Here is a 25,684-nt window from a genome sequence, read left to right as displayed (position 1 = left end):
TACGCTTAAAACAAAACTTTATAACACTTGATATAAAACTTATATTTCAATGCTATAATTTAAATCGAGTCGTTGTTGAGTAATGAAGTTCGAAGACTGATGAAATCACACTAAATTACAGTATCAGCTGGTATCTAATATTTTGATTTATGTTATTAAAATAACTTTGCAACTGATGAGCTACAAATATGTGCCATCTCAGTGCCACCGAATTAAATTAATGCTTTAAAATCTTTTCTTAGCGACATTGCTATTTTACTGTGATCATTCGCCTTAAGTTGTCTTTAGACATATTTTTAAGATTCAATTTTGTATTATCCGTACTACAGGGAAAAGTAGGTAACAATTATGATTGCAATTGAACATAGCTTATCAATTTCGGGCGTATAACGACCTGCGAGAGGTGGACAACATGTCGACATAGTCATAATATGTTAATACCATACTATTTAGAGATAGCCCGAAGTGTAACGTACCAATCGTACGTTACCAAACAATGTCGGATTCGAGATGGGATATTTTGACAAAGTTAGGCCTGCCAAATTATTCCATGCAATTTATATTTCTGACTTTAGAGTTTTTTTAATTAAATATGCTGAATATGAATGATATAGAAGTCTAGAAAACATACGACTAGCTACCAGTAATAGAAAATAAGTTTTGAGTATAGGTACACAATAAAACTACCCGAAATAATAATTACCACTCCGAAAATAACGAAAAATATAACAAAAAAACTTTACATCATTATTTTATATATAAATTTACTTAAAAATCTAGATAGAATGTTGGTAATTAAATAATTTAAATGGAAAATACAACATAATACATTGAATCTGTAATCGAGTTTTGAGTGTAGAATATTTATTATAATAAAAAAATAAAGATAATACTGCTAATTTGGCTGTAAAAAAATGTTTAAACGAAAAATAATGGACCAGTCTAAAAATAGTACTTTTTAACACAGCATTCCTTATAGAAAAACAGGCATTTAAAACTGGTAATTTTAGATTAGATCTTTTTTACAACTAAATTAGTATCAATGTGTGACAAGCTTTGAGTAGTATAATATAAAAATGGTAATATACAAAAAGTCAGTTATATACAAATCCCTAAGCTTAACTAAATTGCCAGGTTTAAAAATAGTGCTATCATTTAGACAATATTGCCTGTTCAAAAGGGCAGAACTAGTTTTAGACTGACCACTTAAGAATTTGCATTACAAAATATTATAAAAATGAACAGGTCAAAATTGACAGGTCTGGAATGTCTTTTGTACAATATAAGATTAAGAATCCTTTTTACAATCAAATTAATAAAAAATTATTTGTTCACTTTTGGATTTACAAATAAATAATAACGAAATAAGCAACTTTAAAAGGAGTCCTATGTCAAAAAATATGCATTGCTACTAAACCTGACAATTTAGTTCAATTTAAAAATTATAGAGACTACCATTTCTATTTGAATTTTTATATATAACTGTTTTAGCATTGTTGTGTAAAAATAAATTCCCGTTAATTTTGTTAATCTTGGAAATATTGGTTAAAAGAAACCTAACTACGTATAAGATGTAAAAGAACAGTGGCGTGCACAAGGTTTTAGACCATTGGAGGCATAATTCAAAAACTTGGCAGAAAATGGAAAAATCCTCCTACTTTACGAGTTACGTAATTGTTTAGGGTAGGCAGTGCTTCTGTGCATGTATGAAGTGCACGCTACTGTAAAATAATATTATTCAGGATATATGCACAGCATAAGATTGAAGAGTTCTCAAAATGAATAGTGTTCTTTATACTTTAAATCAATAAAAAAGTAGCCCACGATATTGTATATCGAAAATAAGAAGTATTTCTCAGTAATAAAATTTAACAAGACAAATAATAAACAGGATATCCGACACGAAACTGAGCGAAGATGGCGCCACTTAAAAAGGATATTTAAATATACAGAAGTCGAGAAAACATCGAAGATGTCTTAAAGGGAAAGGCAAATTATACAGGTTTTTAGATTATGATAACTAAATACGTATAGTTCTGAAAGCAGCACAAGATCGAAGATTTTAGAAATCCCTACCTAGTGTACATGAAAAAGCGCCATCTAGTGAGAATATGGGGAAAATCCTAGTATTGACACAAGATGGCGCTCTAACGATTCCATACAAATCGTCGTTAAGTTATAAGCGATCGCATAGATAGAATATCTTACTTAGCATTCAGACACCTTAAGCAGTAGTGAAAGTGGATATCTATGCGGTATTACAGAAAGACTGGTTTATATAAAGACCCCATTTCCAAAAATTTCATTCAAGTTTGACACTGTGATAAAGCAATATGACTTCATCAAAGCGTGAAACATTGAATACGCTATAAGGCATCTTTATCCTCGATACATACGTAATGCTATGACCAATTTTTAAACTATTTTTATTTGGCAATACACTTGTACTTGAAAACCCTAAAGTTTGACAACCATGACAAAATTACTATTTCAAAGTGTGAACTGTACCTCACAACGTATATACTATATTTATTTATATATAAATATATTTATAGTTATAGTTTATATATATATATATTTATATAAATAAACTATAACGCTATATAGGTTCTTCTAAGATTTATTGCATTGTTTATCGATGGTTTTAAACTTAGTTTTACTTAGTTACCCACCCACCGTTTAGTTTTATCATCATAACCCATTATCCCGGTTTAGGCCGTATTCTACCACGCGGGCCAAATGCAGATTGGTAGACTTTACATGGCGTTGAGAACATTATGGAGAACTCTGAGGCAGGTTTTCTCACGATGTTTTCCTTCACCGTTTAAAGCAAGTGATATTTATTTTGCCTAATTAAAAGCGCACATAACTCCGAAAAGTCAATGCAGCGTGTAGGGGCTCAAATTCGTTCTCCACGAAAGGAAACACGAAGGTTTATCCACTAGGATTCAGTGTTATATCGACCCTTAAAAACACGTTTTATAATTTTCTTAGTTCAGAGAATCGATTGATTTGAACTTTATTGTCATATTAATGTTGTAGGCTCGAAGTATGTTATGTTATAACCAATTTTGAAAATAATTGACTAAAGATGGCCCATAAATACTCAAATTGTGAACTGCAGCGTTCGCGTTTAGGGTTTCTAGGTCGGTGTATTTCTATAATATGGCGGCACCAAATTTATCAACGATTTTGTCAAACTTAGTCAGTCCGACACCGCATAAATGATATAAGCTTCAATTTTATACCAACAGCAAAAATAACACGACTAAGTTAAGTTTCTAAGATTAAGGCATTCGATTGATTTGGAGAACATTATTGTCAAATTAATGTTGGAGTACCGTTTTATGTTATGACCAATTATGAAACTAATTGACTTAAAATGGCCAACTTGAAGTTTGTCAACCTGAGTTACTTCATCAAAGCGTGAACTACGGCGTTCGCGTTCAAGGCTTTAAGATCGGTGTACGTCTGTCCCGTGCCAACAAACACTATGGGCTGCCCGGTTATGTATGTCATAGATATAGCTGCGCCAACTTTGTCGTCGATGGTGTCAAACTTGGTCAGGACGATACCGTCTATGACATGGGGATTTGATGTGGAGCTGTGGTCCGCCAGCGCCTGGTTGAACTTGACGAGTTGGTCGACGGCTTCGTTGCCTACGAGTGCTTCGCCTACGAACAGGACGAGGTCTGGTTCGTTGACCTGAAACAATTCAATCAAATATATGACATCCATAGCCATCCTGTAGTACGTATCTATAATATAAACACACACACACGCACACACACGCACACACACACACACACTCACAAATACTCTCTCTCTCTCTCGCACACAAATACACAAAACAACTCACACATATAAAATACACTAAATCTAGTGACACATTTGTATAATTAGTGTACTATTGCAGTGCCAGCCTTGCTAATATTTTAAGTGTCATTATAACTGATCCAAATAAAGATTTATTTTTATTATAATTAATTTCAAATAAAATAGTAAAAAAGTCAGTACATATAAAGTTTTTAACTTTTTCCTGTAACGACAAAAATGTAAGATTGGGAATAAATAAGTAAAATAAATATTTAGTTTTTGTATTGTCAGACGAAAACTGGTTGTAAGATTAAGTTAAGTACACGAAGTTAGTTATTCGAGTATATTCATTCATTCATTTATTTTTAATTAATAAAAGATAGTCTTTTGTCTGAAATAAACGTAATACAACATGACAGGCTAGGGATTGGTTACCTTGATCAGTTTGGCCAGTGCCCTCATCAGTGGCTCGTTGTCCTGCATGCGACCCGCTGTATCGATGAGCACCACGTCGATGTTTGAGTCCGCCGCGAACTTGATCGCCTCCATCGCTATGCCCGCCGCGTCCTTGCCTGTTTACCACAAGCCAACATCATTAACATAATTTTAATAATCGTATCCACCCACAGAATTAAGAACCTACAGAAACCGCGCTAAAATTAAAGCATCTATTGCGGCCGATTGGCGCAGTGGGCAGCACCCTACTTTCTGAGCCAAGGCCGTGGGTTTCGATTCCCACAACTGGACAATGTTTGTGTGATGAACACGAATGTTTTGCAGTGTCCGGGTGTTAATCTATATATTATAAGTATTTATGTATATTATTCATATAATTATTCATCAGTTATCATAGTACCCGTAACACAAGCTATGCTTACTTTGGGGCTAGATGGCGATGTGTGTATTGTCGTAGTATACTTATTTATTTATTTATCTATAACCACTCAACATGTAAAGTGTTTTTTGCAAAGACGGTCAGTTAATTCACTGCATTTAGCACTTGTCAGAATTATTTTACCTCTTATGTTCTAAACATCATCATCATACCAACTCATTACCGACCCACTGCAGGGCACGGGTCTCCTCCCACAATGGGAAGGGTTTAAGGCCGTAGTCCACCACGCGGGGACAGTGCGGTTTGGTGAACTCCGCACACCTTTTGAGAACATTATGGAGAACTCTCAAGTATGCAGGTTTCCTCACGATGTTTTCCCTCACCGTTGAAGCAAGTGATATTTAATTTGCTTAAAACGCACATAGCTAAGAAGTTGGCTAGGTTAGAGGTGCGTGCGCGGATTCGAACTTGGCCACCCGAAAGTGGAGTGGGAAATAAAATGGGAAAAATTGAAGTTTGTGAGTTAGCAACATGACGCGGGTGTGAGATGTGCGCGGGGCGTTTTCACTGTTTTTGGACACAATGCACTGCGTACAGTAATAGCTGAATGAGGGTTCTGTATATTCTAAATTCTGTGTATCAACCCATTACCGGGTTCGATTCCCACAAATGGAAGTGTTATTTGGCATTCGATTTAGGCGAATAATTCGATTTATAACTTCACTATGAAGATGGCACCTCATGATGGTGACGCTACACTCACCGTAGCCCTTCTCGTAGAGGTGCACCATGGACGGGTGCATGGCGTCGAGGCGTCGCACGTGCGTTCGTAGCTGCTCTACGGCGCCCGCACGGAACGTGTCGCACGCCGCGATCAGCACCGACAGCTTGTTCTCGATCAGCCAAAAGCAGATTTTCGCCAGGTTCGTAGACTTGCCAACGCCATTCACCTGGGGAAACGTATTTTGTCACTTGTCAGTATATTTATTTATTTATTTATTTGGTATCTATGACCCATCACTACGCACTACACTATAACATGAATAGAATAATTAAAAACTAAACTAAATAAAAAAAAAAAAACTTAAATTAAATATTAATATGCAATATAAAAAAAAAGTTACAAATTAAAATTTCTGCAAGCAAGCAGCCCTACGTGGAGTTTAATACACAACTTGTAAATTGGAGAGTCGTATCGATTTATTAGTGCTTTCAGAATGCTGTTACTGCTTACCCACGTTCTTTTCATCAAGGATGCTATACGTTTTCTTCTGATGGCAAAAAAGTCATCAGTATGAGCCCTCGGGAACATTTCTGATGCACTACAATAACGGGGTAAGCCCAACAGCATTCTGTAACTATTATTATACGGAACTCGTGGGGCGTTTAGCGATGCCTGTGTATAGTTGGTCCACAGGGATCCCGTGTAAAAGGTTTGACAAAAGGCTTTGAATATAGTATAGTGCTCCTAAAGATTCCTACACCTATCTGTATGACATCAAAGCTTTTTAGCTTTAAGGCGACCATATCCCTAAACCATAGCACAAGCTACGTTTACTTTGGGGCTAGATGGCGATGTGTGTATTGTAGAATAACGACAAGGCTGCTTGGAAGCAGGCCACTACGCTCTCATCTCTCGCAAAACAGAAAAATTCTAAAGATTGTTAAACTATAAAATGATGTTGGTAAAAAGCATCTGCCAAGTTTCTCAGTGGAATCTGCCTTCGGAACCGGTGGTAGAGTCACTACAAACAGACGTCAAGTCAACGTTTCAAAAGTGCTTATATATTGGGCCTACTTGAAATAAATGAATTTTGAATTTGAATACAGTTGAATAGAATTTAGTTATTCACAATTTAAAACAGTATACCCACAGTCCGGCTTACAATAATATTATTAAATAAGTATAAAAATCTAAGTATCGTCACAATGTAGCAACAATGTCAAATAAAAAAAAATACATAATATATTAACCAAAGGACAGGGAAGTACAGGGAATAAGTAACTAATATATGCGTTCTTTTTAAAAATTAAACATTGATGAAATCATTGTTAAACAGGTGAATTAAAACTAAACAGATTGTTATTTAAAAAATAAATTTTCGCGTCGACTCTCGTCAAAAAATTCATTTAAAGAGTAGGCTTTAGCAATCAATTTTTCAAAACTGCTTTAGATTTGAAATATTGTTGAAATTTATGTGTTCACTAGCGGGCCCTCGCGACTTAGTCCGCACATAAGTCAGCCTTAAAAGATAGACAAATGCTGTCGCGGACTTTTTTTTAGAACTTTTTAGCTGATTTTGCAAAGTCAAATTCAAAAATATCTTCATTCAAGGAGGCCCATAAGTGGCACTTTTGATGCGTAAATTACATGAGAAATACACTAGTAGTTGCACTATTATTTATTGAACATAAATACCAATCTCATTTCAAATACAAATAAAAAAACATTTTTCTTAATACAGGAATCCTTTATCATTAGATCATCAACATATGATGATGTTGATGATCTAATGATAAAGGATCAACCCATTAACGGCCCACTAATGGGCACGGGTCTCCACCCACACTGAGGCCGTTGAGGCCGTAATCCACCACGGCCAGCATGTGCGAATTGGTGGACTCCAAACAGTATGGAGAACTCTCAGGTATGCAGGTTACCTCACGATTTTTTCCTTCACCGTTGAAGCAGGTGACATTTAAATTGCTTAGAACGCACATTGTTTAGAAAAGTTAGAGGTGTGATCTGGAATTCGAGCTCGGCCCCCTGGAATTGAAGTCCTACCCACTCGGCTATCACCGCTTCGTATCATTAGAACGATATTTTAGCCATTCTTAGTTACTGACATCATGGCACACACGATAAAAAAAAGGCTTACCCCGCAAAACGCCATGACGTAAGGCTGCGATTGCTGTTTAGCGTGCAAGCAGTCCCGCAGGATGTCAACGCGACGCTTCGGAGACAGGATCTGTACCAGAGCCTCCGTCAAAGTGGCTCTCACGGTCTTGGCGACGCTGTCGAAGGTTCCCAACACCTAGAAAAAAAAAAACATTCAAATATACCACTAAATGATGTTGCTCGCGTTTATTACGATTATTTACAAATCCCGTGGGAACCATGTTTTTTTCTCCTGGGATAAAAAGTAGCATGGGCATACTCGGGAACGTGCAGGTTAGGGAAGGTGCGTATTTACTGGACTAGGTTTTTATACCAGGTATTTGCTTGCAAGTACGGCGACCAGGTGCCGACTCGAAATACTCGCAATACTTTTAAAGTATTTTAATAGAGTGCACAGCACAGCGCCCTCGCTGAATTAGACCTTAATCGGAAATACGATAGTAGTCCTTATTCATAATGCATCACGGAACAGTTTTTTATGAGGTTTTTAAAGTCTTGGAAGTATTTTTTTGTGAACGCGATTATGCTACATATTTGTAACGAGCAAAGGTTCAAATTCGTATGAAAGTATTTTTACTCCCGATACAAGTCTTTGAAGTATTTTTTTGTGAACGCGATTATGCCCCGTATTTGTAATGTGCAAGGGGACAATTTTGTATGAAAGTAATTTTACGTCCAAGTTCCAATCCAAGTCTTGAGAGTATTTTTTTGTAAACGCGATTATGCTCCGTATTTGTAATTAGCAAAGGGACAATTTCGTATGAAAGTATTTTTACGTCCAAGTTCCAATTCAAGTCTTGAAAGTATTTTTTTGTAAACGCGATTATGCTCCATATTCATAATGAGCAAAGGTTCTAATTTCGTATGAAAGTATTTTTACTTCCAAGACTTAAAGACTTGAAAGTATTTTTTGCAAACGCGATTATGCTCCTTATTTGTAATGTCCAAGGGTTCAATTTCCTATGAAAGTATTTTAATTTTCGAGGCTTGTAAAGTATGCTCCATAATACTATGATCGGAAAAATACTTTGAAAGTATTTGGAACCCTGGTTTTTGGCACTGGTATTTTTTGATGGACGTACTTGAAAGCCCTGGTACACGATTTTACAAGTACGACCCATGCCTAATAATGACATCTTCAAAAAGTGTTTAACGGAACACTTGGTTACCGTACATCTGATTTAACATCACTAGAGTAGGGTAGCGTACTTATATTTTTCTGAGAACCAAACGATAGCGCGATTTAAAACCGTACTAGCGACATCTAGTTAGCAACTAAGAACTAATCGTCACAATGAATTCGATACGTAAATGTAATTTGTATGTACACTTTTAGTCGTTTATTATAATATATTTAACTTTTTTATTTATTTATACACAATACATGCAAAACGCCACCTTATTTCTATACTAGTGTTTTTCCCGCCATTGGTTGCCTGGAAGAGATCGCTGCGTCAAATTGAATATGCTGTTTTGTGTTATACGTTTCTGTACTTTTGTTTTGCCTGGCTTATCAATAACTTTGCATTAACTTGCTAGGAGAGCTAATTTAAATTTTTAATTCGGTACTTTAGGTACAGTTAAGATTATTTTTCATAGTTAGTGTAACTTGTACATTGTATCGCCCTACTACTTCCTTTACAATATTATGTGAATAGTGTTGTTGATGACATATTTTTTTTGTTTAGATTTAAGAGCTATTGTTATAAAACAATTACGTTTTATGTCCCAAATAATAAAATATAAAGAGGACAGATTTTTGTTTGTTTGATTATTTGTAATTAAACTTTGAATCTCCTCAATGGATATTAATAATTCTTTCACCATACAAAGTACGTCTAAAATCCCCCAGTGCCTGAAGACTAAAGTCTTCGAACAGTGCGTGTTGCCAGTGATGACTTACGGATCAGAGACATGGTCGCTAACTATGGGCCGCATAAGAAGGCTCAGAGTCTCTCAGCGGGCGATGGAGAGAGCTATGTTAGTAGTATTTCTACGTGATCAAATCAGAAATGAGGAGATCCGTAGAAGAAGTAGAGTTACCGACATATCTCAGCGAGTCGCGAAGCTGAAGTGGCAATGGTCGGGGCACATAGCTCGGACGAACGATGGACGTTGGGTTCTAAAGATGCTAGAATGGCGACCCGCACCGGTAAACGGAGCATAGGTCGGCCCCCAACGAGGTGGACAGATGACATCAGGCGAGTAGCTGGGAGCCGCTGGAGGCAAGCGGCCCAGGACCGTGCATTGTGGAACTCCCTACAAAAGACCTATGTCGAGCAGTGGATTAAAATTTTACTTGACGTAAAAATTTCTTTAGGGAACACTGTTAGAGTGAAATAAAATCGTGACACTCGAGTCATCGTCACCGAACGCTTTCCTTGAGCTATGTGTGTATATATGTGTACTTTTTAGATGAGCCAAAAATAAAATACCTTTCCATCGAGTTTAACAGACACGGAATCGCACAGTTTGTTAGCAATATCGGCCGCCACGTTTTTCCCGATCAAGTGGTCACGGAGTTTATCCAGTACGGGACGCATCGATTCTTCTGTCAACGCTTTAGATCCTACTAGACCTGAAAAAGAACATTACTATTAAAGAATCTTCTTACTAATTAATTAATTTTTAATCTCCATTATCAGAAGTGGGATTGAAAATGGAAATTTTGTTCTAAGCAAGGTGTAAATATTAATTCACAGAGCTCGTAAATTAGATAGAAAGTTAATGGCTAAAGCCGAATTCACCTATGAATCATCAAACATTTTGGATAATAAACTAGCTGCTTCCCTCGTGTTACCCGCGGTAAATAAGTCTGTGTAGTACAGACTAAATTGGTTCATGATTTTTCGGGACCAAAAGTAGCCTATGTTACTCTACGTCCATTACAACTAACTTTTATTGGTTGGTTAGGGCGCGAAGAAAGGACAAACAAACAAAAAAGCACGCTTATGCATTTATAATATTAGTATGCATTCTTAGCTCAATTTATGCCCTTTTTCCAAATTCTAGAGTTTGAAGGACGCCTTAGATTATTATAAAATAAAATAATGGAAATTTTTATTCTAATAATGTAAATTTTGTCCATTTGTTACATTATATCCATAGTTTTTTTTTAATTGGAGGCGGTAATGGCGCGTTGGGAAGCAGCTCGACTTCACTTTCCATGGGCCGATTTCGAATCCCAGCACGCACCTCTAACTTTTCTAAGTGCGTTTGAAGTAATTCGAATATCCCTTGCTTCAACAGTGAAGGAAAACATCGTGAGGAAACATGCATGACTGAGATATCTGCATAATGTTCTCAAAGGTCTCAATCCGCACTGAGCCGGCGTGGTGGACCACGGCCTTAACCCCGTCTCATTGTGGGAGGAGACCCATGCTCTGTAGTGGGCTGGTAATGGGTTGGGGTGATGATCCCTAGCTTTTAGCACTACTAACCTTTGAAGATGCTAAACATGCCGCCGCTTTTTTTGGGAGTGGCCTGTTGCTGTTCCATTTCCTCCTCACTGCTGCTATCGTCTGACTCCACCTCAAGGTCGCGGATAGCTCCCTTCATTGTACCCAACAACTACAATTGAAAGAGGTTTTTAAGTGAATGTGATGAACCCCAAAAATAGAATCTCCAACAAAACTTGGCCAAAACTTGGTTTTTAATTAAAGATGATTAATTTTTAACTGTCAACAAACTTGCTCAATTTGGTATTCTATGAAATGATAGTTTAACACAAAATTTAAATTAGACATAACCCAAAAATAAAAATAAATAAAATATTTTTTAAGTAGATTTAACATACTCCAAAAATAGAATCTCCTACAAAACTTGGCCAAAAATACGTTTTTAATTAAAGATGATTAATTTTTGATTGTTAACAAACCTGCACAATTTTGAATCCGATGAAATGAAAGTTTAATACAAAATTTAAATTTGACATAACCCAAAACTTTCCAACATGCCTGCCCATATTTTACTAAACTCAAATAGAAGGTTATATAATGGGACCCCATAATTTTGGTCTCCAAAACAATCCGCTTTTCTTAAGCTATAATGTTGTTATAGACCAATTTTTTTTATAGTTGTCTAGTTGTAAGAAAAATGTGTGTTTGTAAACTAATCATGTGTTCTCTGCTAAGGACACACCTTTACCCTTATAGAAGAGAGATATTTAGTGAATAAGCCCACCACACTCTTCTAAAGCGGTTCTAGTTTGTGACATAATTTTCATTTCCGAGACAAACTATTTAACTTCATAGATTACTGTCTATATCAATAGTTTGTCGTTAATAGAATTTTTGCTATTACGGCCTGAACGTACAATATACTTCCCTCTAATCCATCTAATGTATATACTTCCCTCTTTGTCTTAATGTCGTGATGCCATATAAAGCGTCGGTCAAGGTGTGAGATACTTGACATTATCTTTATGTGGCAGCTCAGTTCCATCCAAATGTACTGGGGGACAGTTCCATTTGCATAGAATACAGAAAGATTTAAGACGTAGATAACTTGTAAGTAAGTAAGAGCAGCTCGCCGGGAATTTAAAATGTCCTAACCATGAGCTATCAACGCTTTTATTACCTCTTGATATTCAGGCTTTACTTGGTCGTACTGCGCAGCATCCTTATCGGTGCTGTATTCCAGCGATGGTAGATCGCGTGAGCCACCGCCCAGTTCCCACACGCGGGGCTTCTTAACGCGCTCCGTGACTATTGGTTTCGGGCTTTTGGGTGATTTCCTGGAAATATAAAAATCTTCGGTTAATATATGCCGTCGTAAATTTTTCACTGACTCATTTTCTCGTTTTCACTGTCACAGTGTCTTAGATACCACGCTCACTGACTGCATTAACTGTGACAAATTTTCGGATGACTGGTACAAATTAGTACTCCAGTTACTTCAGTTCCGTGAAAGAATGTAACTCACTAGCTACTTTGATTTTATTTAATATCTTTATGCGATTTTTAATTTAATAAATTTTTTGTTTGATTTCTTATTGTTGTTACCATTATTATTATTATTATTATTCCCTTTTTTTTATAAATATAAATACACTATTATTATAAACTATTTTTATGTATGTAGCGTTATAGTATGTAGTTTATTATAATTGTATGTATGAACAATATATATTATATATAATAATTATATGTTTAGTATTAGAATTTATACCATGTATGTAGTTTAGTTTGTAATATTTTTATGCAGGTAGAAATTTTTATTGCCGCACCAACTCGTTCCTTACAAAAACTACTATCGCGAAAGGTTGTCTGGGAGAGATCGCTTTAGCTATATGACCGCCTTTGCACACCTAAACTAGTTTTTTTTTTATTATTTTTGTAAATGTGTTTCTTTGTATTTTGTTTTGGTGTGTGCAATAAGGAATTTAATAATTTAATAATAATAATTATACTATAAATAAATATACACATATCGCCATCTAGGCCAAAGTAAGCGTAGCTTGTGTTATGGGTACTAATGATGATGATGATGATAACTTATAATATGCAGATAAACACCCGCATACTGAAAAACATTCATGTTCATCACTCCCACAAACAAGTTCCAGCTGTGGGAATCGAACCCACGGCCAAGGACTCAGAAAGCAGGGTCTCTGCCCACTGCGCCAGACGGCCTTCATTTTCGATTGTTTGTATCCTTATTTTAAATAAATAGTAAATACCCATTGTGCGTGTAGTTTATGAGAATAATAATGTATTTGTTAATTAGTTTAATAGAATTTGTCCATATTAATAAATAAATAAATGCCTTTATAATCCATTAGTCACTTATCAATATGATTAAACAAAACTCCCGTATTATTAAGATAATTTTAATTAATAGTGAAAACTTTATTGGCTTGCGTGAGATCTATAATTAAGTTTATCCATTGTAACAATTTATTTATAGTTGGTTGGTTTTCCAAAAAAAAGTGATAATGATGATGCGAAGCGGTGATAGCGCAGTGCTTATAACTTCGGCTTCACTTTCGAAGTTATGTGCGTTTTAAGTAAATAAAATATTGCTGGCTTTAATGGTGAAGGACAACATCGTGAGGATCTGCATGCCTGAGAGTTTCTATAATGTTCTCAAAGGCATGTGAAGTCCACCAATCCGCACTAGGCCAGTATGGTGGACTACAGCCTTAATTATTAATAATAATAATTGTGAGAGGAGATACGTGCCCTTTAGTGGGCCAGTAATAGGTTGATATGATGACCAGTATAAGCATTTGTACATTACACTAGCCGTTTCCCACGTATTTCGTCCGCGTTTATGATAGTTTTTTACAAATCACGTGCGAACAGTTTGTATACCTGGGATAAAAAGTAGCCTACGTTACTCTCAGTTCTTTCAACTAACTCTATGCCAAAATTCACGTTGATTGGTTGCTTAGTTGGAACGTAAAGGCAGAACGGACAAACATGTAAAAGCACTTTTGCATTATTATATTATGTAATACTGGATAATTTAATATTTTCTATTTGTGTATATGTATTAAATGGTGTCAGCAGCGGCGCACGAGCATGCCAAACACATTCGCTCACGCGTCTTAGTTCACACTATTGTATTTTGTGCAGTGTGGTGACAGTGGAAGAGAATACAGTTGTCACCTCTGCTTTTCAAACGTGTTGTTCAAGGGTGTAGTACGAGTGGACTAAGGAAACATCACAGAGGACGGGCAGTAGCTTCTAATGTTTCTGTTTTTTTTATATACATATATAAATATATTTTTTACTCTCTTTTTACATTCTATCATTTATTGATTTACATTTTTTTTTTAATTTTTAACAATGCTTACAAAAATGAAAAAACACTATTAAAAATTTATAAGAAAAATAAACCACCCTCCGCTTGCTGGGCTTTAGAATGCCCAAGAAACCGGCGGTCAGGGGTCCAGACTGAGGAACCTCCTCACAATACGCACCGTTTCAAGGACTATTGCCTTCTGTATCCGACCCTTGATCCAACAACCAAGCGAACGCTTCTTAAGATATTGGTCGAAGCTTTTCTTTTACTCAGATTATTATTACCGCAATTGTATTATTGTATTGTATTAAAATAGCATGTTTTAAATTGATTCTGTGTTAATTGGCTTGTAATATTTCCCCACCAGCTAATGGAAATACACTGTGACTTTGCAATTGATAGCGAAATGATTTATGTAAACGTGTGTATTATGCGAATAAAGATCTATCTATCTATTTACTTTCATCTACTGCGTTCAGCTACTTGCCTACCCAGCATGGTGATGTCGGACAAGGCCTTTAGTGGACTGACATATGCTATTGATGATGATCGTATTCTAGGTTAATAATATTTTAAACAAATTGGCATATACTCACTTTGTGTCCTTCTTGGTCTTAGCCGCCAGTTTCTGAGCTAGCTTGGCCCTGTTTGCGGCGATGACGTCATCGTCTGGCTCAGGTGATTCCTCTACTTTACCATTAGGCACTATCTTGTTTTCTACTATTTTTACTGGAAACCAAACGAATTTGTATTTTAAACCATATATATTTAAGACCAGTTCTTATCTGCTTTTTCATATTATGTATAAGTAAGTAAAGTAGTCTTATGCAAATTTGTTACACATACGGTGCGTATATAACAAAATGTTGGGGGACCATCAACTTAATTAGCTCACCAAAAACCACAGTAAACCAGTTACTGATTTGTATTCTTTAATAATAAACAAGGTTGTTTGGAAGCGTTACACAGCTACACTCTTAACTCCCAAGAAATTGAAAGAAAAATATGATTGTAATAGAAAAAAGACTGCTAATACTAAATTTAAAAATATATATTGGATTATTATTGCTGCATAGTTTGTAAAACCAACTGATATATAAATAAAATAAATAAATATACTACAACAATACACACATCACCATCTAGCCCCAAAGTAAGGATATCTTGTTTTATGGGTACTAAGATGACTGATAAATATTTTTATGAAACATAAATACAGATAAACACCCATACACTGAAAAACATTCATGTTCATCACACAAATAACCTAGGCCACTACCCAAACCAACTTTGTTGCAGATCAGAAATGTCATAGATATGTTACTAAGCTATTAGATAAGCTGTGTAACCGTGGCTTTTATTTTTGTAATACATAGTTTTTATTGATAAATAGGCAAGCATTGCAATCCCAGATGTCTAGTCATACTCAATTTAAAGTTACACATACAATTGGAAGGTGGACAATGGACATTCCAGGTATTTGCACTTTACTGTGAGAAACAAAGAAGCAAGGCACTTTTTTGTTATGTATGGGACTTTAGTGATCTCCACATTATCATACTAGATGGTGCTGCAACCAACATCGTGATATCTATCGTCTTAAGTTTTCACACATGAGTACCATATGTACAACTTTCAAAGATGAATTGTTGGACCTGTATCAACACACCAGCTTGGCGGAAGATCTTCCTATTATTACAGTTCCATGCATCACTATGGCTCCCATACAGGACTATATCAAGGTGCAGACTATTGATCCACTGAGTTCCTATGGGTGGATATGGAGTTAACTACCAATTGAACAGCAAAATAATTACCAGACTTCTTACTCTTCTCTTCTCCCTTACGCTCTATCATAGATGCAACAGTCTTTTTAGACTTCTGTGAGTCTTCAAAGGTACGCATTTGCTTTGGAAGTTTAGCTTGGGACTTTGCTGAAAAATATAAACAATTTATATATTATCAACCAAATTTGGATACAAGTTGGTGTTACTTTACAATAAACAATTTTATTCATTGTAAAGTCAGCAGCTCCTAAGGATGGACATGTAAATAAAACTTAATGTTCATAGAATAAAGGGTGATATGCTTAATTTGTTTTGGAAAGTGATATGACTGCCTTTGTTACACAAATTTAAATGACTTATACCTTTGTTCTCTTTTATTTATTTCTTGTGTGCAATAAAGTATTTTTGATTGATTGATTGATTGATTGGAGTTATTGTTTTCAGTACTTAAATCATATTGTGTGATTATTTTATGCAAATCATTACAGAAAATTTAACTAGTTTAATTGTCAATAGAGGCTGCAGCCTTGATTTTAGTGGGGTGCAGTTAATGGATAAAAATAAATTTATATAATAAAATTACTTACCCCATAGTTCACACTGCTTAAGTATGTTATCAAAGGATGTCTTGAAATCAAAGTCCATGATATACCTGCCACCTTCCAATTCATTCTTGTATTTGTCCCTAAACTCCAAGTGCACATCGTTCAGGAATTTATCCACGTACGATAATTGTAGTATGCGTTGGTACGCTACTACGAAAACTAGCTCAAATTCATTATCGAGCTTGTACTGAAGGCTTAGTGCGTTATGACTAAAGGTATTGTTACCAGAACGTTCCTAAAATGTTAAAAAATCATGTTAATATCGCAAGAAATTTATGTTATAATTGGCATGGAATATGGAATAATTAATTAAGACGTAAGCTAATGAGATTTAAACGTAAGAAAGGCTTCCGAATGGCAATGAACTTACTTGTAAGATAACATTTCGTATCAACGCATTTACAGAGGGTGTAAATATTTCACTCGTACTCTGAAAACACCACAACACAATACCCCCTTTACTGAAGATGCTAAATAGGTCCAACATTTTGTGATATTATTTTAAATTTGATTTACTACGCGAATTTTAGGCAGCTGTTTGTACAACTACTTTTTGCTACGATGTCGTGTTATTGACAGATAAATGACAACTCACGAGGCAATGATAGAAAACGTCAACGTCACAATCATTACGGCAAGAAATTAGCGTTCTAAAACCTAACATTTATTTAGGAGTCAAGTTAGAATAAACAAAGAATATTTTTAAAACATTAATTTTTTTTTGAAATTTATAATTGCTTTTGATTTAAAGTTTCATTTAGTAAATAGAATTGCAATGAACCCATAGGTTTTAAACGAGAGTGTGTTTTCAACATACCAAAAATTGTGCAAACAAGTAATATATGCCCCTGATTGGTTAGAAACGTTTAAAGTTCGCAACGTCATTGGTCAGAAGCTTTCGTAACATCATTTCCTAGTAGTTAAGTGACAACATATAGAGCTCTGGTTTTGTCTCTGGTATAAAACAAATTTGTCAATTCATCGCTGTAGTGAGCTCTTATTTTCAATTTGGATTTATCTCATAAAACTAAACTGTAAGCGAAATAATAAGAAAGGTTTAAAAAAAAAAAAAACGAAAATGAACATAACATCAGCCGCAGGGATAATATCCCTGCTAGATGAACCGATGCACGAAGTGAAAGAGTTCGCACTGAAGAGGTTGGACAACATCGTCGATGAATTTTGGCCGGAGATATCTGAATCCATTGAAAAGATTGAGATTTTGCATGAGGATAAGGTATTTTCTCAGCATCAGCTTGCTGCGTTAGTGGCTAGCAAGGTTTATTACCATTTGGGAGCTTTCGAAGATTCCCTGACATACGCTTTAGGGGCTGGTAATTTGTTCGACGTAAATGCTCGCAATGAGTATGTGGACACCACGATTGCTAAGGCAATCGACTTTTACACGCAAAAGAGGAAGGCTCATTTCATCGATAGTGCAACTGCAGAGCCGATAGACCCGAGGTTAGAAGCGATCGTCAACCGAATGTTCCAGCGATGCCTTGAAGATGGTCAGTACCGCCAGGCGCTAGGTCTGGCATTGGAGACTCGGCGGATGGACATTTTCGAGGAGTCCATCATGAAATCTGATGACATAGCTGGTATGACCACTTTCCTTTGTGTTGTCCTTTAAAAAAAACAAGTCAATCCCTCACACAATAGAATTAAATCAAGACATTACAATTCAAAAGTGTAAGATAAATTTTAAATAATTAAAACTGAGCCTCTTCCCACCCTTGCCTTGCTTTCCATTAGTAATGTGTAATAAGTTGGCACAAACATCTTCAAGCATGAAATTGGGCTTGTTGTTTTGATTCTTACCAAACCTTTGTAGTGTTATTATTAATTAAACAAAGGATTATCATACCAAAACAAACATCAACCTGTAGAAATGAAAATGTAAATAATAAATGTTTATCTGCACGCGAAGATATTGATCCTTTACTGCCAAATTAGCATAAAAGATATAGATTAGTCATATATTGCATAGATTTGATTTGTCAGACAAGCTAACTCAGTGGTAAAGGCTAACTATCTTCATTTGCAGATGAAATGAATATTTTTCTATGATCAGATAATTTAAGTTGAAATACTTGCCTTCCTCATTCAATCAAAGCTCAAACTAAATTAGGGTGCAATTTAATCGTTCATAACCTAGTTGAGCCACTGCATGGGCGAAATCTCCAAATATGAGTTATAAATTTATGGTGTTTACTACAACAATACATATTTTAGTTGTTAGCCCTCAGGCTTGTATCAGAAGTAACTTTAATAAGTGTTACATATTAAAGTAAGAAATGGTGGTAGCCCAGTGGATAGGACTTCAACTTAAAATAGTACTGGTGAAGGAAAATATCATGAGCAAACCTTTATACCTGAAAATTCTCCATAATGTTCTCCAAGAAGTCTATCAATCCGCACTGGGTCAGCGTGGTGAACAACAGACAACAGCCTTAACCCCTTCTCATTGTGGGAGGAGACCCGTGCACTGCAGTGGGCTGGTAATGGGGTTGATATGATGATGATGATGATAACAGTATGCATGCAACAATAGGACTATTAAAATTTAAATTCTTAATACCAGTCCAGAGTTAGACTCGCATTGTTCACTACTGTGCTTTGGAGAGCATATTACATTCCAATGATGCAATAACATCAAATATTAATAGACAAAACCCTAAGCTCTGATTTCCTTTACTATGAGACAGAGGTTCAGAGCTCTGTGGGTGGCCTTCAGGCGGATTACTAACCTGAAGATGATTGAAAGTTTGTGACGTATAATATTGTCCTTCATTCTCATATTTTCTTTTACAGGTATGCTTCAGTACGCCTTCACCGTAGCAATGAGTCTTCTCCAGAACAAAGGTTTTCGCAGCACAGTTCTCAGATCTCTTGTTGGTTTATACAGAGGACTGAACATCCCAGATTATGTCAACATGTGTCAGTGTCTCATTTTCTTGGAAGATCCTTTATCAGTAGCAGAAATACTTGACAAACTGACCCACGGCCCAACAGATTCTGTCCTTATGGCTTATCAAATAGCTTTTGATTTGTATGATTCAGCTACACAGCAATTCCTAGGCAGGGTTTTACAGGCACTTAGAATAACAGCACCAATACCAAGTGCCCTTGGAGGAAAACCACAGCCACAAGGTGGCCCCTTCCCAGAGGCTTCAATGGAAGTAGACCCAACACCAACAGAAGAAGCGAAGAAACCTGAAAGAGATATAGACAGCCTTAATGATGCTGAGAAAGAACATCAAAGGAGGGTAGAAAAGTTAATATCCATATTAGGTGGAGATGTATCTATAGGTTTACAGTTACAATTCTTAATTAGGTCAAACCATGCAGATATGCTTATCTTGAAAAATACAAAGGATGCCATTAGAGTCTCAATTTGTCATACAGCAACAGTTATTGCTAATGCATTTATGCATGCAGGAACTACAAGTGACCAATTTTTGAGGGATAACTTAGAGTGGTTGGCGAGAGCTACAAACTGGGCTAAATTGACTGTAACAGCATCACTTGGGGTAATTCACAGAGGCCATGAAGGTGAATCCTTAGCTCTTATGCAGTCTTATTTACCTAAAGAGGCGGGTCCATCATCAGGGTATTCCGAAGGTGGTGGGCTCTATGCTTTGGGTTTAATCCATGCTAACCATGGAGCCAATATCATTGACTATCTTTTAACGCAATTAAAAGATGCGCAAAATGAGATGGTGCGCCATGGAGGATGTCTGGGTCTAGGCCTAGCTGCCATGGGTACCCACAGGCAGGATGTGTATGAACAACTCAAGTTTAATCTATATCAAGATGATGCAGTGACTGGTGAAGCAGCAGGGATAGCTATGGGAATGGTCATGTTAGGCTCACGACACGCTGCAGCCATCGAAGATATGGTCGCTTACGCCCAGGAGACTCAACACGAGAAAATTCTTAGAGGCTTAGCTGTGGGTATTTCCTTCACGATGTATGGACGGCTTGAAGAAGCTGATGCACTCGTTGAACAGTTATTGAGAGACAAGGATCCATTGTTGCGTCGGACTGGGTGTTATACTATTGCCACTGCATATTGTGGTACTGGAAATAATGATTCCATCCGCACTTTGCTTCACGTTGCCGTCTCCGATGTTAATGACGATGTTCGTCGTGCAGCTGTTACAGCTCTCGGTTTCCTACTATTCAGAACTCCTGAACAATGCCCGTCTGTTGTTTCACTTTTAGCTGAATCCTACAACCCTCACGTCCGTTATGGCGCTGCGATGGCTTTAGGTATCGCTTGCGCAGGCACGGGAAATCGAGAAGCCATTGGCCTTTTAGAACCTATGGTTAAATTCGACCCTGTTAACTTCGTCAGGCAAGGTGCACTGATCGCATCCGCCATGATCTTAATTCAGCAAACTGAAGCCCTTTGCCCCAAAGTCACATATTTCCGACAGCTTTATGCACAAGTTATATCTAACAAACATGAGGATGTTATGGCCAAGTTCGGCGCTATTCTTGCGCAGGGTATTATTGACGCTGGTGGTCGTAATGTCACTGTTTCCCTTCAGAACAGAACTGGGCACATGAATATGTTAGCTGTAGTTGGAATGTTAGTTTTCACCCAGTACTGGTATTGGTTCCCACTCGCCCACTGTCTCTCACTTGCTTTCACACCAACCTGTCTGATTGCTCTTAATACTGACTTGAAAATGCCTCAGTTGGAACTCAAATCAAACTCGAAACCGTCATTATACGCTTATCCAGCGCCGCTGGAAGAGAAAAAACGTGAGGAAAGGGAAAGAGTAACTACTGCTGTACTGAGTATTGCCGCCGCGAGGGCTCGCAGGCGAGCGCATACAACTGAAGGATCTACCAGCAGTAGCGTGACTTCATCTACGACATCAAAAATGGATGTCGACGAAGAAGAAAAGAAACCTTCTAAATCTCCTAATCCTAATATAACGGTTCATGGAAAATCTGACAAAGATGCTGGAACATCTAAAGAAACAAAGAAAGAAGACAAAGAGGGAGAGGAAAAAGAGAGTAAGGAAAAGAAAGAGCCTGAACCGAACTTTGAAATACTTAGTAATCCAGCCAGGGTTATGAGACAACAGCTGAAGACCTTATCCGTTGTTGATGGTTCAGGATATATCCCATTAAAAGATGTTACTATTGGAGGCATTGTAATGCTGAACCATTCAGGGGATGACGAGCAAGTTCTTGTTGAACCAGTAGCAGCCTTTGGTCCTAAAACTGAAGAGGAAAAGGAGCCTGAGCCTCCAGAACCTTTTGAGTACTTAGATGATTGATGCAGGCTCTTTGGTTAACTACATCATCGCCAAAAATTGATAGTATGTAGGACCATCATTAACAATTATTATAAATCACTAAAATATATTGAACAACATTACTGTAATAAAATATTGAAGTACACAAATTACTAACTGCAAATATTGTTGTGTTTATCTCTTAAAAATAAATGATTTTATTGAATATTCAAACAATTTAATTTAAGGTGTAATCTATACCATTTAGAGGATCACATAGTTTGTATATATGTGTGTAAGGTCAGTTTTAATACTTTTGCAGTTTTTTTTTAGACAAAGAAATCGTGAAGAAAACACTGACCTCACGCGCATTTAACCATGATTCGTTCGGATTGAACCACAGATTAAAAATAAGTTACTATTTTAAAGTTTTCTTTGTTGATTTAAAATTATAATGAATAATAGTATAGGATCCCGATATAAAACGACCTTTATTTAATGAAACGTTTTTTATATTTAATTTAATAGGTCAATAAATATATTGCATATGGGTTGTCGAGAAATTTTTTACCGTCGAGAAATCAGTCCCGAATTCCGGTTGTCGAATTTTGAAAAGTGAAATACTGCTGCGAGTGAATATGTTGCAGCATTTTATCATAAAGGTTATTGCATTATGAGCACTGTGGCTATCGCAGAGATAACCCTATAGGGTTGTCTCTCGCAGGCAACCCTATAGGGTTGCCTGCCAGAGACCAGTCTCGAATTTCGGTTGTCGAATTTTGAAAAGTGAAATATTTCTGCGAGTGTTTATGTGCGACTGAGAGGTCACAACCAACCATCCCATGCGATAAAAGGTATACACGGGAGCTACCCGTGAGTTGTGGCCGAAAAGAATAAGCTACCTAACGTTTGCATATTCTATGGGCTTCATACTTTCGATTAGTATAGAATTAGTCTAATCACCTTTGTGGATCTTCCAAGTATACGTGACATTGGCGAAGTACAACGTGCCGATTTGGAACACCTGAAAGCCAAAAAAGCAAAAAAAGAAGAATTAGTCTAATTTTAAATAAACATCTCGGTGAAGGTCGTTCTATATCGAGATCTTAGACTATTACAATGAAATAAGATAACACTGAAGAAATAGCTGAATACCTTTGCCTTTTAAAGAACGAAGAAAAAAATTTTATAAAGTCATTTTCACAATTAATATATACCTGTATAATAAAAAAAATTATACCCATTACCCAACAGCTATGGAGGGTAGAGGTAAGGAGAGTCATCTTATATGGGAGAAAAGTTGAAAAAGTGTATGAGTGTATGCGCTAAATAACAGTTCAAAAATCCTCCACAATGGCGCTGGTGGATGCACAGGGTATGGTATGAATGTTGCAATCGTAGATGAATTGAAGTATGCAGAGTTAAAAAAATTTAATGTCATTATCGACTAAAGTAGTTAATTATTGAGAATTTCAACAACTTACGTTGTACAAAATATTGTGGTAAATATAACCTTACTTCCTTGTATCTCCATACTTCCTTGTTTATTTTTCAAGCCTACTCTAACAATATTTATATTTGGCGCTTCTTTTAAGAGTTACCCTGATGCAAATGTAGCGCCATCCTAATTTAATACATTTTGACGACACTTTTTCATATACACAGATGACTCTCCTTACCTCTACCCTCCATACCAACAGCCAACACTCAGTGCTCAGTGCTCTCTATGGTTTCTTGACTCTGAGGTTACTACTTGTAATTTTACTCTTTGCTCAGTGCTGTGAAAATAACCTAAAAGGACATGTAATAAAAGTCTAATTTGTTATAAAATTTTTTAAAGTTTATCTTGTAGAATCACGAAGATAACATTTGTGGGTAGTTTTGCGATCTTAATTCTGAGAAGAGCTGTAGGTACAGTGCAATATACCTGAAAGGAAAAAACCTCAAACTTCAATTGTTATTATGATCGATTATCGGAATATCCAATATGGCGAACTAGCCCAGGACGCGGATTTCGCAAATAGATATGAAAGTCTCAAGGAAGCTCTTACGGAAATGCAGGCAGTTTTAGATAACTTGTTACCGCTAAGGCAGCATTATGACAGTATGGACCTACCGCAGAGGATCGAATACGACATCTTCCTTGCTTACACTATGAATTCACTTTATTGGGTGCATTTGCGAATATTAGGTATTGATCCAACAACGACACCTATTAAAGACGAGCTCAACCGAACTAAAGTCGCCATGATGAAATGGAAGGAAATAAAAGACAAGTCGAAAAGACCCACCGTTGATATACAAGCAGCCAAGCGGTTTATTAATAGCGGCCTCTACGATAGATTCCAAGGAGCCGGCCAACCAAAGAATAAAAAAATCAAATTTAATGAGCAAGGTGACCAAGTTTAAATATGATTGTAAAATTTTTAAATTGTATAGGGCTGCCATACCACACATCATAAATACTTCAAAACTGAAAATTGCGACAGATCTTTTAATAATCTCTTAGCTTAACTACATTTTGTATAGAAGCACTGAGTAATGATCATTGATGGTTATAGTGTTATAGTAATATAACTAGCTGGTTGAAATGCCTTTGCCATTCCCTTTAGTAATATCCTGTGTGAAGTTATAAGTAAATTTAGTAGTTTAAACAATTATCTTGTCAATGTATTGATACCAGTTTGTAGCAATTTTTTTACAACTTGTTTCTTACTGGGACGTCTCGGTAGAGTTTGCGAGTAGATGCATTCAGTAAGTGATGCAAATAATGATACCTCTATTGTATAGTAATTGACTTCCTTTCATGATTTATTGGTGAAGTAGCGTACAATATATAACTAAGAGTGGTAGGTAGATATGATTAAATTGATCTTTGGCCATTCACATTTTTAGGGAGGACTTGCTCCATTAGTATGTTGCAAGAATAAGAAAAATTGCTCATCAACACATTTTTGTACCGAGGGTGATTAGATATTCTACTTAGCAAGTCTTAAGAGAAAGAATTTAGACTGCCATATTTCAATAACTCTACCCCCTGGACTACTTACTGTATTATTCAAATTCTTAACATCAAGGCTTCACTTGCAAGAGGATGTTTTTTTTTTAATCTCTAATCTGTGGTAGCCCTTAAGTCTGAATTATCAGAATTGTATTTTTAGTTTAGCCATTGTGGCTGTCTCAATATAGTCCTATAAATGTTTTGTAATGTTTTCAATTCTCTTAAATATTGATAGTTAATATTATTATATTGTTGTACACAAATCCTATAGTAAACTGAATTGATAGTTCTAATAAGTATTGATGTATTTGTTACTAAGTAATGGTTTTACGGGCCTTTAGTAGGCCCGTAAAACTACTGAATTGTTATTTGTGTCAACATTTTGTTACTCATATGAATTACTCACAAAATAAACAAAACATATCAATGATGTTTATTTTTACTATTTCATTAATTTGTAATTATAAGATAATAATAAATAATAAATATACTACGACAATACACACATCGCCACCTAGCCCCAAAGTAAGCGTAGCTTGTGTTATGGGTACTAAGATGACTGATGAATATTTTTATGAATTATATATACATAAATACTTAGAAAATACATATAAACACCCAGACACTGAAAAACACTTATGCTCATCACACAAACAATTTCCAGTTGTGGGAATCGAACCCACTGCCTTGTACTCAGAAAGCAGGGTCGCTGCCCACTGCGCCAGTCGGCCAGATGATC

The 25,684-nt window shown here is 36.2% G+C and overlaps 3 protein-coding genes across 3 annotated transcripts; 2 read left to right on the top strand and 1 right to left on the bottom strand.

The window, feature by feature from the left end:
- Window positions 1-750: 750 nt before the first annotated feature.
- LOC120631378 (signal recognition particle receptor subunit alpha homolog) lies at window positions 751-17,261 on the bottom strand. The gene is made up of 11 exons (XM_039900917.1): window positions 17,060-17,261; window positions 16,672-16,924; window positions 16,115-16,231; window positions 14,894-15,026; window positions 12,129-12,285; window positions 10,991-11,120; window positions 9,986-10,128; window positions 7,531-7,686; window positions 5,415-5,601; window positions 4,252-4,388; window positions 751-3,705 (listed from the first exon to the last, which is right to left on the bottom strand). Exons 1-11 carry the CDS (start codon window positions 17,174-17,176, stop codon window positions 3,412-3,414), a joined length of 1,824 nt encoding a protein of 607 aa, XP_039756851.1. The 5' UTR covers window positions 17,177-17,261; the 3' UTR covers window positions 751-3,411.
- Window positions 17,262-17,637: 376 nt separating this feature from the next.
- On the top strand, window positions 17,638-22,172 carry LOC120631403 (26S proteasome non-ATPase regulatory subunit 1). Its single transcript, XM_039900968.1, has 2 exons — window positions 17,638-18,290; window positions 19,504-22,172. Exons 1-2 carry the CDS (start codon window positions 17,768-17,770, stop codon window positions 21,984-21,986), a joined length of 3,006 nt encoding a protein of 1,001 aa, XP_039756902.1. The 5' UTR covers window positions 17,638-17,767; the 3' UTR covers window positions 21,987-22,172.
- A 1,734-nt stretch (window positions 22,173-23,906) lies between these two features.
- LOC120631783 (nuclear nucleic acid-binding protein C1D-like) lies at window positions 23,907-24,353 on the top strand. The gene has a single exon (XM_039901461.1). The coding sequence runs from the start codon at window positions 23,907-23,909 to the stop codon at window positions 24,351-24,353; it is 447 nt and encodes a 148-aa protein (XP_039757395.1).
- Window positions 24,354-25,684: the final 1,331 nt, after the last annotated feature.

The sequence above is a fragment of the Pararge aegeria genome, chromosome 18 (genome assembly GCF_905163445.1).
Source record: "Pararge aegeria chromosome 18, ilParAegt1.1, whole genome shotgun sequence".
NCBI lineage: Eukaryota > Metazoa > Arthropoda > Insecta > Lepidoptera > Nymphalidae > Pararge > Pararge aegeria.
The sequence above is the reverse complement of the archived record's forward strand: the minus strand, read 5'-3'. Positions and strand labels throughout refer to the sequence as shown.

Bases quoted from the DNA above. Each gene is read 5' to 3' on its own strand.
- LOC120631378 (XM_039900917.1), bottom strand. From the start codon at position 17,176: ATGTTGGACCTATTTAGCATCTTCAGTAAAGGGGGTATTGTGTTGTGG. The intron at 16,925-17,059 runs GTAAGTTCATTG...TTAACATTTTAG, and splicing joins TACGAAATGTTATCTTACAA to GAACGTTCTGGTAACAATAC. The intron at 5,602-7,530 runs GTAAGCCTTTTT...ACGTTTCCCCAG, and splicing joins ACGTCATGGCGTTTTGCGGG to GTGAATGGCGTTGGCAAGTC.
- LOC120631403 (XM_039900968.1), top strand. From the start codon at position 17,768: ATGAACATAACATCAGCCGCAGGGATAATATCCCTGCTAGATGAACCG. The intron at 18,291-19,503 runs GTATGACCACTT...TTTCTTTTACAG, and splicing joins GAAATCTGATGACATAGCTG to GTATGCTTCAGTACGCCTTC.
- LOC120631783 (XM_039901461.1), top strand. From the start codon at position 23,907: ATGATCGATTATCGGAATATCCAATATGGCGAACTAGCCCAGGACGCG.